A 17725-nucleotide genomic window follows, 5' to 3' on the forward strand; every position below is an offset into this window, starting at 1 on the left:
AAAAAGGGCTCTTGCCAGATTCTAAATAAATTTTTCTTGAGACGTCGGAGAGACTTCTCTGAGGCTGTATTTTACTCGTAAAGAGTTATACTATAACGTACAGTAAATGAAAATTTCATTACTGACTGACCAAAGAAAGTTATGGTACCATTTTCGTGAAACAAAACTAAATTAATTATTGAAAATTAACAAAACGATGAAATCGACGTTTTTTTTCGATTTTTGAGTAAACTAATGAACAGATTTTAATGTAGTTTATCTGATATCATAGGTGTTTTTAATACTTGAAAAAAAGGATAAAACTTTTTTTCAATAGCATCAACAGTTCGACAATTATGCACAAAAAACGGCTTCTTTAATTATTTATAAATAATTGTTTATAAGCAGTGTTCCACAGCCGGAAATCGAGCACAAACCATTGTGTCAATATTCTGACATCCTTCCGAACAACTTTTAACTAAACTAAAACTAAACTAAACTAAACTTTTACCATCATATTTTTAGTTCCCGAAACGGGCCTTTTAAAGTGGAATCTGACTGGACTCAAAATACGCTTCAGCCCGGTTACAGGTACAAACCAATATTTATCAAGGGCCAAAATAACATGTGMCTAAAAATCACAGATACTTGGAACAGGTASGAGCTTGGAACAGTCACATATGGAACCTGTGACTGAAAAATACTGGTTTGTGTCATCCCTAGTTTGTACCTGAAACCAGGCTGAAGCGTATTTTGAGTCCAGTCGGATTCCACTTTAAAAGGCCTGTTTCGGGCACTAAAAATATGAAAGTAAAAAAAAAAATTATTGGAAGTTGTTCGGAAGGATGTCAGAATATTGAGACAATAGTTTGTGCTCGATTTCCTGCTGTGGAACATTGTTTATAAAAAATTATATAAAAATAATTAAAGAAAGTGCGAAAGCCCGTTTTTTGCGCATAACTGTTGAACCGGTGATGCKATTGAAAAAGTTTCATCCYTATTTCAAGTATTAAAAATACCTATSATATCAGATAAACTACATTAAAATCCGTTCATTAGTTTACTAAAAAATCGAAAAAAAAACGTCAATTTTAGCGTTTTGTTAATTTTCATTTATTGTACGTTGTAGTACAACTCTTTACGAGTAAAATCAACTTCAAAAAAAGTTATAGTGAGATGTTTTGAAGCAAAACCAAATTAATTATAAAAATAAAATAAAAATAATTTTCATCTATTTAGTGCCCGGAAAATCTCTAATCCGACTGCACTAATTGTTCCATTGAAGGAAATCCACGCCACTTCCTGGTAATTTGGGTGCGAATCTGCTGGGTCAGCGATAAATTATGACCGAAGAGCATTTTGTTGCTTTATGTATGCAAGGGCTGATGATCAAAAAAAGTGATAACATGTTTTATGAGTAACGTTTTACCATTTAATCGAAACTTTATTTGAACACAAAAAAGTGACCACATTTGTTATCTTTCCCACTTAAGGGCAGGAAAATGTGAAATTTTTTTGCCTATCTTCTATTTTCATGCTTAATCACTGATAACAATTCATCTTATCGTTTAATTGAAAATTGACCATTTAATACTTCAGCTATGTGTGATATAAACAAATATTGAAACATGTCCAGACTAAGTAAATAGCGGATATACAAATTTAAACGTAGTTAGTCCACTACTCCACTGGGTAGATGCAACAAATGCTATTTTATTTCAGAAGCACTGCTATTGGTCGAAAAAGAACAAGTTCCGAGGACAAGGAACAGTTCAGAATTCCGAAAAAAACAGTCAATCAGTCACAGCCTGTGACCCTCAGGCCTGGTCACATTAAAGAAAATATCGGAGACGGCTGTTACCGCTGTTCCCGATATTTTCTGTTCATTGAATATTGCTATTTGCCGAATCATGGGTGCATGGATTCGAAAATCATCAGGTCCCTCGTCCCACTTCCATAGATACAAAACCTCACCACTTCAAGCGAATAAAATATATTCTTTCACTAAAACTCAGGCCAATTGACAACGCCGCGGGGAACCAAACGGCACAACGGCAGGTATTTGTCTTTTTGCTTTGTTGAAATATCGAAATCCCAGATGTTCTGGTACTGACCAGCATCGTAGGCGAGCCCTGTTATTTCAAATCACATGTTATTTTAAATATCGATAACAGGTACCGACTGTCCCATATCGATATCTGTTCCAAAATACCTGTGCAAGTATTTCGTGTCATCTCTAATCTCAATTGACCACTAGGTACTGTGGATGTGGATCACAGACTACTCACTATGATCCACAGCCAGCACCCGTCCCTAACATCATTACTCAGATAAACTTTTAAATGGAGCTCTTACAATATTGGACTTTAAAAGATTAGGAGGACTAAATAGATTTTAAACAAAACCAGTTTAATATTAAAATAGATAAATAAATATAAAGACTTAACAGAAGAAAAGTAAAGTTAATTCTCTGTAACAAACACTTACTCATTAACATTATCTTCAACGTTTAAACAATAAGAAATATATTGAAAAGGCTACTCTGTGAGAAAACTCACCTGATGAATAATTTAAAAAACTGGCACTAAGTACCACTAATTGTTGTTGTTAATCCTGGCACTAAATTTAATGCAGGAACTAACTAATGGTACCACGAGTGATTTTTCCCTTGTTTATTGGCATATTTCCACCCCCAACCACAGATAAAGACGAGTAAAGATCTTGTAAAGACAGACCAGCTTGGGTGAGTCAAATTTACCCCAGATTCTTCGGGTTGGAAGGGGTTTGTGCTAGAGTTGAGCAACACATCACTACCTGAGATGTTTTCTGCGAAGAACGTAACAATCTGTGAAGAACGTAAAAATAAACTGTGATTTTAAAACGTGATATTAAAGAGCGACGTAAGCCCGGCGAAAGAACGAACCCAAATAAAATTATTTTGTTCGTTAAAGAAATATTGCATTCACGGGTTCCCATGCATTTTATGGACATTTTTGGGTACCTATTTCAGTATGCACCATTCATTACCCGTAATCTAATTGTGCATCGGTAACCTGTTTGTGTATTTTTAAAATAAATTTCTAGGAATACGCTTAGTGTTTCTGTCTCGTCAATTTTTTTGAACTGAAATTGTTTATTATGTATTGTTCTCAGCGACGGAAAATTATTTTTTGCGGAATTTCTTTTCTGCATTAGATGATAATTTTACAAAATGCAATTTATGCAGAGCAAAATTATCTTACAAAACCAGTACGTTGAATTTGAAACGGCACATGGAATGCAACATTCCACAATATCCATAAATTCTGAAAATTTTCGCCAAGATAGTATAAATTATTTTATTAATAAGTATAAAATATTATTTGTTGTACATATGCCCAAATAAAGTTATTTATTTAAAAAATGTGAATTACAAATGTTCTAAAATTGTTTCTGCAAGTGACGCACAATTGCCATCACCTTATGACGCTGCTATATCACGAAAACGGCAATCACAAGTGGAATCACAATCACAGGTTAAATTTACAGTTAAAAAAATGACTTTCACAGTTATAACAGTGATTTTCAAATCACGCTTTAGCTCGTCTCTAGTTTGTAATAAGCTCGGTTATAACCGCGGGTGGTGCCCATTGAAACGGTCTTCAATAGATCAATGTTCATTCATGTGCAACTTCTATGCCCGTTTGGGTGGTCTTTTAGAATCTATTGGTTTCATTGTTTAATGTCTTACAAAAGTATGGAAACATTTGATATTTTTTATAAATTTTTCAATGTTTTGAATTTCGCTAGAGACATAAAAATTTGACACAAATGTGGAATTCTCTAGATAGTAGCTTTCTCTTCAATGAGTTACAAGAAAAGAAAATAGTTTAAGAAAATGCTTTCTCCATAAATTCTACAACATTTAGTATCAGTTGAACTACCTGCCTACTTACTTTGCAAGTTTGGATCTAAAACTCAACAAACTTTAGACAAAATCAACATTTCTTAGCCTTTTGCATGAACGATTGACCATCGATTTCAAGATTTAAAAAAATACAGGTTTCCTGTGAGAATGACTAATATGACCCGGAATGTATTTAACACTAGTATTCGTTTACGCGTTGTTTTTAGTAGTTTGTGATGACTAATTGCGATAATATACAACCATGATTCGCACCCATTAACAGAAAGCTCAATAAAACACGTAATTACCGTGTTTCTTCTAATCGGTTATTTCCAAATTCATTTCCTCTTAATACATTTTTCGTTGACTATTCTACAAAAACATATGCATAACATTGGACGGAAACAACCTGGGCAATTTACAATAACTTGGCCAAGTAGTAAAAATTATCTTGAGGGAGAACAATGCATCGATTAAAGCCTGCTTAGCTTAGGCAATTAAAAATATTACTGGTTTTGTGAAGACGTCAGACTTATTTTGAGTTCATTGTTCATTGATTTGCAATGGAAACGTGTCAACGTTAATTTATTCACATTCTGAGAAACGAGCAATTGATAAGTGTATCTACATGTACACGTTATCGAATATAATGGAAATAACAGAAGAAACCAAGCTCGGACCATTTTCAAAATCACTTCCAAACGATACGGTTGAATTCTTTGGACATTCATAGCTTATCATTTCTGCTGCTTGCGAATGATATTGCTTGATGGCTTTTATTGTCATTTGATAGACACAATGGATTGTAAAAGCGGCGTACGGATCTACGTAGGTTCCTAAGCGGTTGTATTATTTCTTTGAACTCTTAAAAATTCTATAAAACTGGCGTATATTTTCCAACAAAGTCAGTAACTAAGTTCAAAACGGTTTCAAATGACAAAGTAAATGAAAAATAATAAATATTCCATAAAAGTTCCCTATTCAAACCCACAAAAAGTTAACCAATAAATGATAGATGAAACTATTGGTTTTTTTATTAAATAATGAGCAGATAAATAGTTCATTTTTTCCAAATAAATTCAATAATCTTATTTTTCGTTTCGTCTAAACTTCGTTCTTATTATTAGTGTGATCCAATCTTCTAAGCAAATCCAATTAAAACTAACACTTGCTTGTATCGAGTGATTGCACATTTTTCTGGGTCAGTAAATAGTTTTATTTATTCATTGTCAGTAGCACTAATCTAATCAAATGCAAGCTCAAGCAGATTTTTTGATCATTCAGTATTGTCTTTATAAAATTCCAAAAATTACATGGCAGTGTTTTGGAGTAATTTCTTACGATATTTGAAAACGCGCATTATCTGATAAAAATCACTTTCTGAAGTTCTTAAAGAAAAAAATTAGATGTTTTATCTATCTTTTTTTTATTTACGTGATGGGTTGTAATATGCAGCGGGTGTCTTTCTCAAACTCAAACCTCGAATATATTCGTTCAAACTTCAAATATAAAACTGTGCATAATAAGTGATAATTCCGTAAATTTGCATAACTGAGAAGCTCTTTAGGTCGAAAGCAGTCACAAAACTCGCATGTAATATTCTTCTTTTTCTTCCGAAAATTTCATGACACTGGAGGTAGATGTTTTCTAAAAAATCAAAACTTTCCAAATGCCCCAAACACCTTAAATTTGTATAATTGTGCAGCTCCTTAAGTCAAAAGCAGTAAAAAAACTCGCAATTAAAATTGTAAGTTTTTTTGCCGAAAATTTCCTAAGTTACTATTGTTTTTGAACACAACTCTCTCTGTACAAAAATCAAAACTCTGAAAAAAAAATCGCTTAAATGCACCAAACACCTTAAATTTGTACACAAATGGAACAGTCGAACGGCTGCCAACATTCAGGGTTCATTATCTTCATTACCGTTGTCAATGTGGATTTTTTTCAAAACAGCTTGACTCTAGCGAATACTCGTGGCAACCCAATGCATGTTCTTTTCGAAATATTGCCAAGAGTTGTCGAGTTATGGGCAAAAAAGTGTGCAAATAATGTGGCTGGCAGTCTCTCTAACACCAAATTTCATTTCCTCCGAAACTATGTACGAAAACCATGTTAATGGAAAATGCCATTTTGGTCTAGGTTCGAATCGTAAGTGAAAATTTTACGCATTTGCGGTTTTCAAAAAAATGAAAAATTACCAAAATTCAAAAAAAAATAATTTTGAGTTTTTCCTATAAATAAATTTTGGGGTTAAAAAATTTTACTGCCCCGCTAAAATTGTAGCAAAATCGCGTGTTTCCAGGAGCAACCAGCGCTTCAGGTCTTTGAAAATTTAAACTCCCCTGGCGCTGAAACGGTGACAAAAATGAACTTTTTACGTCACGTCTATGGGATTTTAAAGAGTTTTGAATTTCTGAAAAATGTTGATACCTGACCGAGTTACAGGCTAAAGAGTGGAAGAATATGCAAGTTTGAAAGGTTTACGCTTGCCAATATTCAAAGCCCATTTCCTTCCAAACTGTTGCAATTCCAAATTTTGTTATAGACAGTGAATGTGTCGAGAATACATTTTGCAAACAATCTGATGTTCTATTTTGAAAATGAGTTAATCGAGGTTAAAATTCAAAATATTTTATTCAGAAAATCGTCTTTTCGACATTCACATCATCATAACTTCCAAGATTTTCAATCGATTGCAATTTTCCGAGATGCAGTTATTATAGAAAATAGTACATTTTTCAACAAATTTAACAATTGCCAAATCGGACATATATTAACAGAATTATGCAGAAAAATTCTACACACAAAAAGCAAAAATCATAAAGCAGTTTTTCCAAAGAAATTACGGGCTTAAATCAACAAAAAACACATTGATAACATTTGTCTTAAAAAATCTTCAATATACCTTCGCATTAAAAATGCTTATGACTTTCAAATTTCTCAACCAGTTTCAATTTTGCAAATTACGATTTTTAGACAAAATCATAGTGCTTTAGAACGAGTTTTCAATGATCCAAATCGGGTCCGTATTAATAGAGCTACTTATGTGATGCACCATATAATTATAATAACAGCATAATTTCCATAATATGCGTGTCATCCGTGTTGGTGTTTGCCATCATTCAAAGTATTTATTTTGAAAATTTTATTCAGGAAAAATACAATTAGTCAACATAAACCCAGCACAAGGGGGGTCATGACCAGTCTTCTGGATCCACCCGTGATAGAAACACATCCAGAAGAATTACCTAAATATTAAATAGAGCTAAATCTTGAATCTTGATCAACTGTTATACCCGGTGTTATTCTCCTTTAGATAGGTACATATATGTAAGTTAACGTATTTGATTATTAAAAAAACACAAATCATATCTTTGGTAACTTATTGAGAATCATGCACTTAAGAGGATATTACATACTAATAATGCGTGCTATAATTTTACCTACTTGATATTTCGTATGTCTGTATATGTTCTAACTGAGCGTAGACTGGAATTCCGTATTATCATTTATGTCTTTCGGTATCGCCACTCTCCGATAAACTAATCGCAATTCACAAGTACTGCCGCAAGTACCAGTTCATATAAGCCACCCAGACTAATGCAATTTATTTAATACTTTTCAGAGTTGTGGCTACAAGATAGCACAATATGTCGGCAGGCAACAATTTCAGATTCATTACTTGTTCAGTGCTTCTGATTTTTAGTTACTTTGCAGAAAATGTCGCAAACGAACCTACACCCATCGTTATGTGGCATGGAATGGGTAAGTGCCAGTAGTACTATTAGTCCAATTCTTTGGTCTTGATTTCGATTTTCTCGCTTCCGATAAACAGAGTTCAAGGCCTCAAGTCTTTGTTGATTACAAGCATTCAATAAATTGTTGCTTCATTTCAGTTTGGGATGGTTTTACATCGTCTTTGTTAAGTACGTATTACAGTACGGAGAAAGTACGGTTTGGAACTCCGATGAATTATTAATTATTACTACGTAACTTATAAGATTCAACTTGATGGACTGATTATAAATAAATTCATAATGACAAAAGCTTTTAACTGCGCGCATAAAAACAGAATCGTCATTCATATTTCACAGTCTTGATTTATGAATTATGATATTTTTAATTCTGAATCAAAATGAATTTCGTATGTTCCTTTTTTGCGATTATTCTGGTTTTTATCAAGAATGGTTTTTGCTTCCATCCTTTCTGGAAAAAACATACGAATCAGCCCGTATGATATCATTTTATGGCAATATTTCCAGCTTCAGTACTCACTTTTCACAACATTGTTGTGCCTACTTAACTTATGATCTGGAATATCACCTTTCAGATCTTTTCACATAAGAATCATTCTTTTCTCATTTAACAATTTAGATATTTATTAGCTTGTACTTTTTTCCATTCTTTATATCATGGTTCTTTAGTTTTTTAAAGCCCTTTATGAAATTTCAGGTATTTTTCAATAACATGCTTCTTATTTCTTGGCTTTGCAACTTGGTCAATCTCTATGACTTGCATTATGGAGTGCCCAGGACTGATAATTTCCAAACAATTACTGTTTTTTCCTCCATTGTTATAGACGTAATTTACTTCCTTGATTTCAAGTGTGGTTAGCTGAGTCGAATTGTCATGAAGATATAACCAGATCGAAAAACCAGTTATAAATAAAAAAGTTTATTATTATTTGTAAACTGTGTACTTGAAAACATTTGAGCTCCAAGGCATTTGCTGTGGAAAACCAAAACTAATAATACCAATTTAATGCTCTCGAAGCCGTAAACTCGCATATTAGTTTTAAAAATAGCCAAAATAATAAAACGAAACGATCCTTTCGAATAGGTACATATTGAACTAAATATAAATAAATTACTATTTGCACACTATACGTAATTAATTGGCCATGACCTGACTGTTGATTACTGTCGTCTACCGGAGATTTTACGGTTCGTCTAATTAATAGTGACAATTATTTCAATTAAACATCCATCCTTAAATTTTTCAATTATTTCAGCTTTAAGTTAATAACTTACTTAAGCAAATTTTAGATTTTCATCATTTATCCACACTATTGCAATAGGTAGCACTCAGCACAACTAATAGAAAGAGTCAATAATGTTAAACTGCAAATGAATTATTCGACTATAAGACTACTGAAATGATGATCATAAAATGAAATTAGCCATTGAATGATATCTAAGTCAATTATATAAATCTATTTTAATCGCCCAACGCTTAAAGGCAGACAGATAACATAAAAAGTCGATGTACTTCTAAAATACTTCTCTACACGTGGATCCTGCCTGATACAAGTAATAAATACATATAAAAATCCATACATTTTGCATCTGGTCAATCGTTCGCTACTTCTCCCATTTATCAGATTTTCGATCCCATCATTTCTCATAACATGGCCGTAAGAGAGAGAGCTTATTTTTAAGATTCTTCTATAGCTGGTCATTTCAAACCTCCCAATTTTTCTTCAGCAAGGACCTTAAAAATTCATGGCCCTGCGTTTGTTGCCTTTGGAAATACATCAATCGTAATTTTTTATTTCAATTTTAATGTCATTCAAATTTTTATTTCAGTGCCATTCCAATGAATATTTTAATTTTCCTTCAATATTCCTTCCATCGGTAATGCAAGCTCCCAGGCTGTTTACTTCCCTTGTGTGTTTTTATTTTTATTGTCCTTTTGTATTTTTTTTAATGCGCCGTAATATTCAATTAGTTGAACAAATGACTGGTTGTCTGACTGCACTAACAGACTTGTGTCGTCTGCGTAACGCAAATAGGAAATGTTTCTGCGTCCGATCGATAGTTTCCCGTCCAGTGTCGAGTGCCTTTCTACAGAGCCATTCAAAGCAAATATTGAGGAAGAAGGTAGAGCAAAGGATACATAGGCAGTGATGACAATTGGATAATTTATCCATTTGCACAGAGGGTTTATTTGGTTTTTATTAGGTCGATTATTTGTTCTTGCACACTCATTTTTTTTGTAAGATTTGCTACATTTTTGCAGATTTTATCTAACGGTGTCAAAAGTCTTTGAATAGACGGGAAAATTGCTGGTACGTTGAATTTTTCACCAGTTGTAACTACGTTAGTAAGCAGGTCTCGTGTTCCTCTTAGCTTAAGTAACAAAGTAGTTCCCAGAATATTTACGGGTAATTTAAAAAGTAGCTTGCACAAATTCCGTGTCAGCGATAAATAACTGATTAATAAACACATTTATTGCGCTAGAACCATTAAACTTATTTGGGTACCTCAGTAAACTTGAAATTACGTTTTTAGTTTAATGAACAAGATTTATTATTGGCATTATATTACAATACAAAATTTTCAAAGCATGTATAACCAATATAAATCGATTAAATGAGCTAAAGAAAAAAAATTAAGAGCTCTAGATCGCATTTTATATTATATTCTCATACTTCTTTTGTATATTTTAATCATCGTTCCTATATTATTGATTATTTTAAAGCCATTGTGTCCAAATACGATTAAGAATTTGTAGAAACTTTTCTTAACGATCTCGGTTACCGCAAAAATGTACGTTTCTGTTTCAAAAAGTTCCTGAAACGTTCTGAGAAACATCTAAAGCGTATTTAACTTATTATTTTCTATGCTACTAATAAATTAAACATTAGGGAGGGACAACAGGATTATTTACAAATCATCACTATGCAAATCAATTTAAGTTTGTTTAATACTAATTGCTAAATCTTAAGTTCAAAATCATTGTGGTTAATTTAATAAATTTTCCGCATTTGCAAAATGACCGTCAGCTCCTCCTAATAGTTCAAAGGAACAAATAAAACTGTATTTTTGGCTTACACACCAAAGCACCAAAAATGAAAAAGTAACATCGCATTTATGTTTTCGAGAGCATAATTTTACCATTTGAAGCACGTCCTGTAGGTTTCTATATATGCATGCACAGACGATGATGAGCGCGATTGCAATTCGAAATATTTAAATGTCTGCTTTAATCATCCAACATGAAAATATTTTGTTTTATCTAAGGTGATTCCTGCTGCGCATTTTACAGTCTTGGAGCCATAAAGGAAAAGCTGAATGCATCTATTCCTGGAGTTTACGTGCACTCATTGAAAATCGGTGATAATTTCCTTGAGGATGTTGAAAATGGGTAGGAATTGCCATCTGTGGATGGTAGATATATAATAATAATTCAATTCGTTTTAATAATTTTAGGTACTTTATGCATCCTGACAGTCAAATCGAGATGGCTTGTGAAAAAATCCAGCAGGATTCTCAATTAGCCAATGGATTCAATGCGATAGGATTTTCGCAAGGAGCTCAATTTTTGTATGCAACCGTACGTTTAGAATCAGGATAGGATCTAATTGCAACACATTTTTGTCAGGAGAGCTTTAGTGCAAAGATGCCCAACTCCGCGTATAAAGAACCTAATTTCAGTCGGAGGACAACACCAAGGAGTTTACGGTCTGCCCAACTGCGGAGCTTTATCGAATAACGCTTGCGATTACATTCGGAAATTGCTCAACCATGCAGCTTACATTGAGTAAGTGATTTAAAACAATAATTGTCTATACTGATCATTCGTGGATTTTAATAGTTGGGTGCAAAAAGGTTTGGTGCAAGCTACCTACTGGCATGATCCTTTGAATGAGGAAGAATACAAGAAAAACAGCTCGTTCTTAGCCGACATTAATAATGAGCTAGTGATCAACGAGACATACAAAACCAATCTTTTGGTAAGCTATAGTAATATGTTCCAAGTAAAAAGTTATATTTAGACTTAATCCAGTGATCCATCAAACATTCGATTATAAAATAATCCAGTGTCATAATTATGTTGTTTTAAAAAACATCTAAATGCACTTAGTTTTGATGTTTTATCGGGTTTTAGATGTTCAGGTTTCTACATGTTTAGGTTCTGTGCGCCCTTCACGTAATGAATGTTGCTCTTTTCTTCATTCCCTCTATTTCAGTTTATAAAACCACAAAATATATTTTTTAATTGCTCAATTTTGAAAATCACTGCAATTTTTTTCAGTTGAAACAGCTTAAAAAATTATGTCTACTTAAAAATTCATATTTTAAAAACGTCCACCAGCACTTCGACTTAGACATGGTCTGATTAGTTTGTATTTTGATTAATTGCGAATTCGTGTTGGTAATTACCGCTATAAAACTTACTTTTCTGCAGTTAAATGCATCGCAAATGAGCTCATTAAATCCAAAATCGTATTGATCTAAATTCTGGTTTTGCTAGTTTTCAAGAACCTTTTTTGAATTTGTTTCTCAGACTTTGATTTGGCTAAGGAATAATCTAAATATTTTACAATGATTGTGTCAGAGTAGCTTTAGCAACGCATGTATGTATATTATGAAACATTGCGTGGATTTTAATGAGTGAATTTTGAAAATAGATTAGCCATTAGAATAGAGCCAACAAATTATAGCCATTTTGTTTACTATATTTTTTGCTTTCATTTAAATCATTTTTCAGTTAAATTCATTATTTATTGTCTTCTAACGGCATTTTTAGACAGCAGCAGCTTAATTCGTTAACAATTGTCGATTTAGATGCGAATAAAGAGAGAAATAGGACCAGCATTAATGTGAATTTAATTTTAAAATATTTCATAAAATGTGATATATAAGTTGTAGTGAGTATGGGATAGTGAGGAATTATATAACGGAGGATTTCTCACTTCGAATTCTAGAAGCATTCTAACGGATAGTAAAGAATCATTGAAAAACTGAAATTTTTTAATGCTATGGAGCCAAAAATAGTGAATTTTAATCAAAATGTTTTACAAGTTTGAACAAAATAACGTATTTGGAACAAAAAAGTTAAAATTTTAGGTGGGTAAAACTATTTGCGGGTAAAGCCCTTTACAATAAATGAAAGCTGAACTCATTAATTGGACATTGTTTTACATATTTTTGAACCATGTATTTTTTGAATATGAAATTTCCTATTTATTCTTATTGAATTCATTTTAGGGCCTGGAAAACTTCGTGTTAATCAGATTCGATAATGACACTGTTGTTCAACCTGTGGACACTGAATGGTTTGGTTTTTACAAACCGGGACAGTCTGTGGAGAAGCAAACCTTACAAGAGTCAGCTATATATACTGAAGTGAATAAAATAAACAATTAGCGGAAAAAAAAACTTACGTTTGATTTTCAGGATCGTCTTGGTTTGAAGCAACTGAATGAAGACAATCGTTTAAAGTTTCTTTCTACATCTGGAAATCATCTTAGGTTCGAATGGGAGTGGTTTGAAGAGAACGTTGTCGACCACTATTTGCGAAATTGAAATAAATCATAAAATAGTGTCAGTTTTGCAAAAAAATGCTTAAAAAATAAAATTGAAAAACAAGTAACAAATCGGTGTTTTATTTACCTATTCAATTTTAGCTTCTTTGAAACACTGCGGTTTAAACTGAACAACTGAACAGTTGCTGCAGAGTAATTTAACATTTTTGTTGAAACGAAGAAGTCAAGTAATATCCGAAAGAATATAAAATAATGGAAGAAGCAATAAAAAGAACAAGCCATCTGTAGCGTATTTGCGAGTTTTTCTGTTGTATTTTTGCGAGTTCTTTTACAAATAGAGGCTTATTTAGTTGTGGGATACTCTTTATTTATCCTCGCGTTAACACTACTAAACGCAGAAATTGCTTAATGTAGTTAGAAGTTTCATAAAGTTGTCAAAAACACTAGTTTAATTAACCGCAGAGAAACGCTTCTATTCCGCAATAAAATATAAACGCACGTTTTCGTCAAGCCAATATTATACATATGCCTGGAAATGGAAGCTATTGTACTATCCAACAGTGACTAGCTTAATTTAATCCAATTTAAAACGTTTAGTAGGCAAATTTATTCGGTAGAGCCAAACCCGTAAATTTCAGTTAACCATCATCGATGCCTTGTAGAGCTACTGTTCGAGCGATTAATCGATCAAGCAAGTAGGTAATTTATTGTTAATTTACAATTTATTAAATCTATTTAAATATGGAACAAATGTGCGGCGTTTGGATTAACCAATCTTTCAGACCGCATTTTTACTTTCATTTAATAACGCATCGTTAACTGAGTCTATGTATAGATAAACCTCAAGGTTCACGTTTTACTCGAAACAAGTTTGATGGTATGTAATAAGATAAGAAATCCAATGTTTCAGTATACGGAATAATGTAGTGAAAATTATAATTTGATTTGTTATGTGAATGAAGGAAGTGCACGCTTAAAATATTCATTAAACTTGCATATGTATATTGAGAGTAATAACTTGAGGTATGTATCTAGCTATTAAGATTAAAAATTAGAAGTTAATCAATAAAATATATCTGTGATTGTTGACATGCTCTCATTCCTCTTACTTTCCTTATTTTACGTTATTGATTCAATTTTTCCGTACTGACGTGTATTTTTTCTCTAGATGCATTTGAATACTTGATATTTTATACCTAATCAATTCAGTACTTCAAAGTTTTCTAATTCCTTTAAATTATTTCCGTTAGCATTTTGTAAAAAGGTTTAATACAAATTTGTAACAATTTTGATGTAAAATACTGGAAATATTCAAACATATAAATATGATCAATTTTATTTTACAGACAAAAGAGTGGAAAGTAGACATTTACAGTATGAGTAAGTTGCGAGTTCTCTTCCGAACTGTGCTGGAAAAACATCCCATAATAGGAAATTCGGTTGTTTATGGTACACTATGTGTAGCTGCTGAAGCGTCGCAACAAACCATCAACAAAAAAATATTGGTAAGTAATTAAACTTCCAAAATTTTGTTTCCCAAAATTATTGTTTCCCGCTATAAATGAAGCAGTAATTAAGCTAATCTCATAATTATTGGAAATATGTATAGTGATCAAACTTCATAATTTTAAAAATGTTAATTAAGTAGTTACTTAATATATTTGACTTTGTTCATGTATAATTTTAAAACGGCGTTAATTTCGATTTAAATTTATTCTCGTAGTCATTGTAATTTAAATTTTAAATTTAAGTTTCCTAACTTTGTTTTCCACTTTTGTCTGCTTCATTAAAGAAATCGTTTAACCGATGGGAAATTCAGTATAAGCACTTTAAAATATTTAAAATCGAATTACATTTTATCAGCTTTGCCTAGAGGGGTTTCCAAAAATGAAGACTAATCTAAGATTCGATACTTCTTTTGAAGTGAAATTAGGAACTTTTTTACCTTTACCAACCAAAATATATTGACTCTCTAAAATCTGATTGTTGGATTTATTATGAAGCTTTCACATTTTTTCGCATAGAAGCTCAAATAAAGATATTTTTTTAGAATAAACCATCGCAACCTTTGGACTTGGAGACTATAGGAAGATATGGAATTTATGGAACTGGAATAGGCGGGCCTTTGCTGGCAGTATGGTAGGTTCGTATTAATTTTCAATGAAAATGTAATTCATACATAATTTTATGAATTTCTTATCTAATTCTTGAAATGTAAGCATAGTTTGTTGTGTATTTTTACTCATCCAATGCGACTTCGATAATCGGAATCCATTAAAACCGGGTACATTATAAAAAAACGGTTTTAAGAATTGTGTAATTGACGAAAAAATGAAAAACTTATGATGCAGTATTAATTTGTTTAACCATTTGTTATTTCTTATTGATTTGCTTTGCTTTAACACAAGAACTGAAACTTTTCTCCTTCTTCGTTCCTAATAGTTGAGTTTGCACTGTTAGTTTCCGGACCTTCGTTATCACTGTTAGGGTGTTCTTTAGTCGTATTTGAGTCCTCCAGCGGTAAAAAATGTCATCAATATCCTGAAATGGCTTTTTTCGTCATATTCGTTCGGCTCAAAAGCCGACGCAATTTTGCCGAAAAGGCCTATCTCGCCTTCACGTTGTGCATGAGATTTTGTCATCTCGTATTTTTTTTTTGTAATGTAAATATTGTGTTTTTGCGGGAAAACTACCATTATTTCCAAATTCATGTTTTACTGATTGAATGAAGTTTTAAATTCTCTTTCCGGTGGAAGAAAACCCGTCTTTGTGGCTCAAATGGTTTTTGAGATGTGGCGAAAAAAGCGACGGTATGTTTGAGCCTAATTGGGGCCAAACCGCTTAAACCTAAAAGTCAGCTTAAAATATTGAATTTTATGTAAATACATAATATTTCCCAAAAATTTCGTAAATGGACAATTAGTGGTCTATTCAGTAGTGTAGAAATGGGGGCCCTAACTCAATTCGCACCCAAGATATCTCCAAAATCGTGGAGATGTGCATGAATTGTGTGAAAACTGAAACTATTTGCTAACTTAGGTACCACTTAGTGAATGGGGTTTTAAACTATCTACCCAATGGTGAAAAAACGGTTCTTATGATACCTATTAGGAAAAATGAAAAAATGTGTGGTCATATTTGAGCCGAGTTCCCAATTTTGGTGTAAAACAAAGTTCTTTTGAAGCCTTGGCTATTTGCTGTCAGTAAACATTTTAAGCTAATGGATTTTAATATTTTAACGTTTGACGAACGAAAAATGTTGGGTTCAAACTTTTATGCTTTTATCAAAAATCAATTATTATTTATTATCCAAGATCGGATTGTAGAAGAATCTGGTTTACTGAAGGTCCGAATTATCGAGATCGTACGTTATTTGAATTGAAATATTGATGGCCATATCACTTATAACAATGTTTTTTCTTTGAACAGGTATAGATATCTAGACAAGAAACTACCAGGCGCAACAGCAAAAGTTGTCGTTAAGAAAATGCTTATTGACCAGTTTTTATTCACACCTCAGCTACTGGTCATCTTTTATGTTAGTAAGTAATCAATAGTATTTTAAAAATAGCCAAAGCGTTTTTTAGTTGATGCAAATTTTTAAAATGTATAAAGCAGGTTGAATGTTTTGTCGAATCAGTAATCTTTCACAATACCAGCAAATCCGAAGTTCAAAGTGAATAAAATACTTGAAAATTAAAAGAAAAAGAGTGGAAGAAGGTTGAATAGGAAAACACTTCGGATTTATGGAAACACAATTTATTGTACATACCTAAGTATTTTAAAAGACACACGACAAATAAAACACAGCCAGACAAATGCAAAATGAAGGCGAGTTACCAACTTTTATAACTTTTCAAACATTTTGCATACAATCCCAGAATGTGTTTAAGTTCAGAAAAATATTTTGTCTTTTTTTGCAAAGAACATATTTTTAACCTTTTCTTGGCCTGGGTGGGCGTTTTCAAGAGGTGCTGATGGAGCACCGGATGAAGATTAAATGTATGCAAATTTTCATAGGGCTTACATGTTTGACAGTACAAAGCATTCAAGACGAATTTATCCGAAAAATTGTTTGTTATCTTTACATATACATCTTTGGTATCTTTGGTACTACTTTCTTTAACAACCTTATTATTCATTTTCAGTATTTTTGCATCTAAAACAAAAACTTTTTTTCAGCGATGAGCATTTTAGAACATAAAGAAGACCTGCTAGCTGAATGCAAGAGCAAATTTGCCCATACCTTTTTGGCGAACTGTTTGTTTTGGCTACCAGGACAAGCCATTAATTTTTCCTTGGTTCCCAGCATATACAGGGTGACTTATGTGGGAACCTGCTCTTTTGCCTGGATCAGCATTTTGTGTTGGCTGAAGCGGCAAGATGTGGCTTCTTCGAAACCTGATGATAGTTGATGCTAGTTCTAGACACTAATTTAATGTTGTCGAATTAAATTTTAGTAGGTACCCAATTGTTTTATAAACCTGCTTGTACAATTTCATATAAAAATATAGCGAGTTAACTTGCAGCAGCAAAAGTGGTTTTTTCCAAATTATTAAGCAATCAAAAACACTTGGAATATTGGTTCT

The 17725-nt window shown here is 32.5% G+C and overlaps 2 protein-coding genes across 7 annotated transcripts in view; one reads left to right on the plus strand and one right to left on the minus strand.

Annotated features, from left to right (window-relative positions):
* The window catches only part of LOC109532831 (upstream stimulatory factor 2), a 21934-nt gene extending 13020 nt beyond the window's left edge, over positions 1–8914 (minus strand). For 2 of the 5 annotated variants that reach the window (XR_002171450.2, XM_019897893.2), the window contains exon 1: positions 7313–7491. Coding sequence is in view for 1 of the 5 variants with exons in the window: in XM_019897893.2 (XP_019753452.2) it covers positions 7313–7374 (62 nt within the window). In the remaining 4 variants the exon portion in view is untranslated. Of the gene's footprint in view, positions 1–2537; positions 2825–3914; positions 3934–7312; positions 7492–8895 lie in introns of those variants that run through there. The other 3 variants (XR_007282484.1, XR_007282483.1, XR_002171452.1) reach the window with 3 other exon arrangements.
* The window catches only part of LOC109536083 (palmitoyl-protein thioesterase 1), an 18613-nt gene extending 940 nt beyond the window's left edge, over positions 1–17673 (plus strand). Inside the window, exons 1-9 of one of the 2 annotated variants that reach the window (XM_048670600.1) lie at positions 7516–7630; positions 10888–11011; positions 11077–11190; positions 11249–11407; positions 11462–11600; positions 14483–14641; positions 15187–15275; positions 16566–16678; positions 17319–17673. In XM_048670600.1, the coding sequence (XP_048526557.1) occupies positions 7516–7630; positions 10888–11011; positions 11077–11190; positions 11249–11407; positions 11462–11600; positions 14483–14641; positions 15187–15275; positions 16566–16678; positions 17319–17551 (1245 nt within the window). In that variant the 3' untranslated portion in view covers positions 17552–17673. Of the gene's footprint in view, positions 1–7515; positions 7631–10887; positions 11012–11076; positions 11191–11248; positions 11408–11461; positions 11601–14482; positions 14642–15186; positions 15276–16565; positions 16679–17318 lie in introns of those variants that run through there. The other variant, XM_048670601.1, reaches the window with a different exon arrangement.
* The last annotated feature ends 52 nt before the right edge of the window (positions 17674–17725 follow it).

This window comes from Dendroctonus ponderosae, unplaced genomic scaffold (assembly GCF_020466585.1).
Source record: "Dendroctonus ponderosae isolate FM_Combo_2020 unplaced genomic scaffold, Dpon_F_20191213v2 Dpon_F_20191213_1, whole genome shotgun sequence".
Lineage (NCBI taxonomy): Eukaryota > Metazoa > Arthropoda > Insecta > Coleoptera > Curculionidae > Dendroctonus > Dendroctonus ponderosae.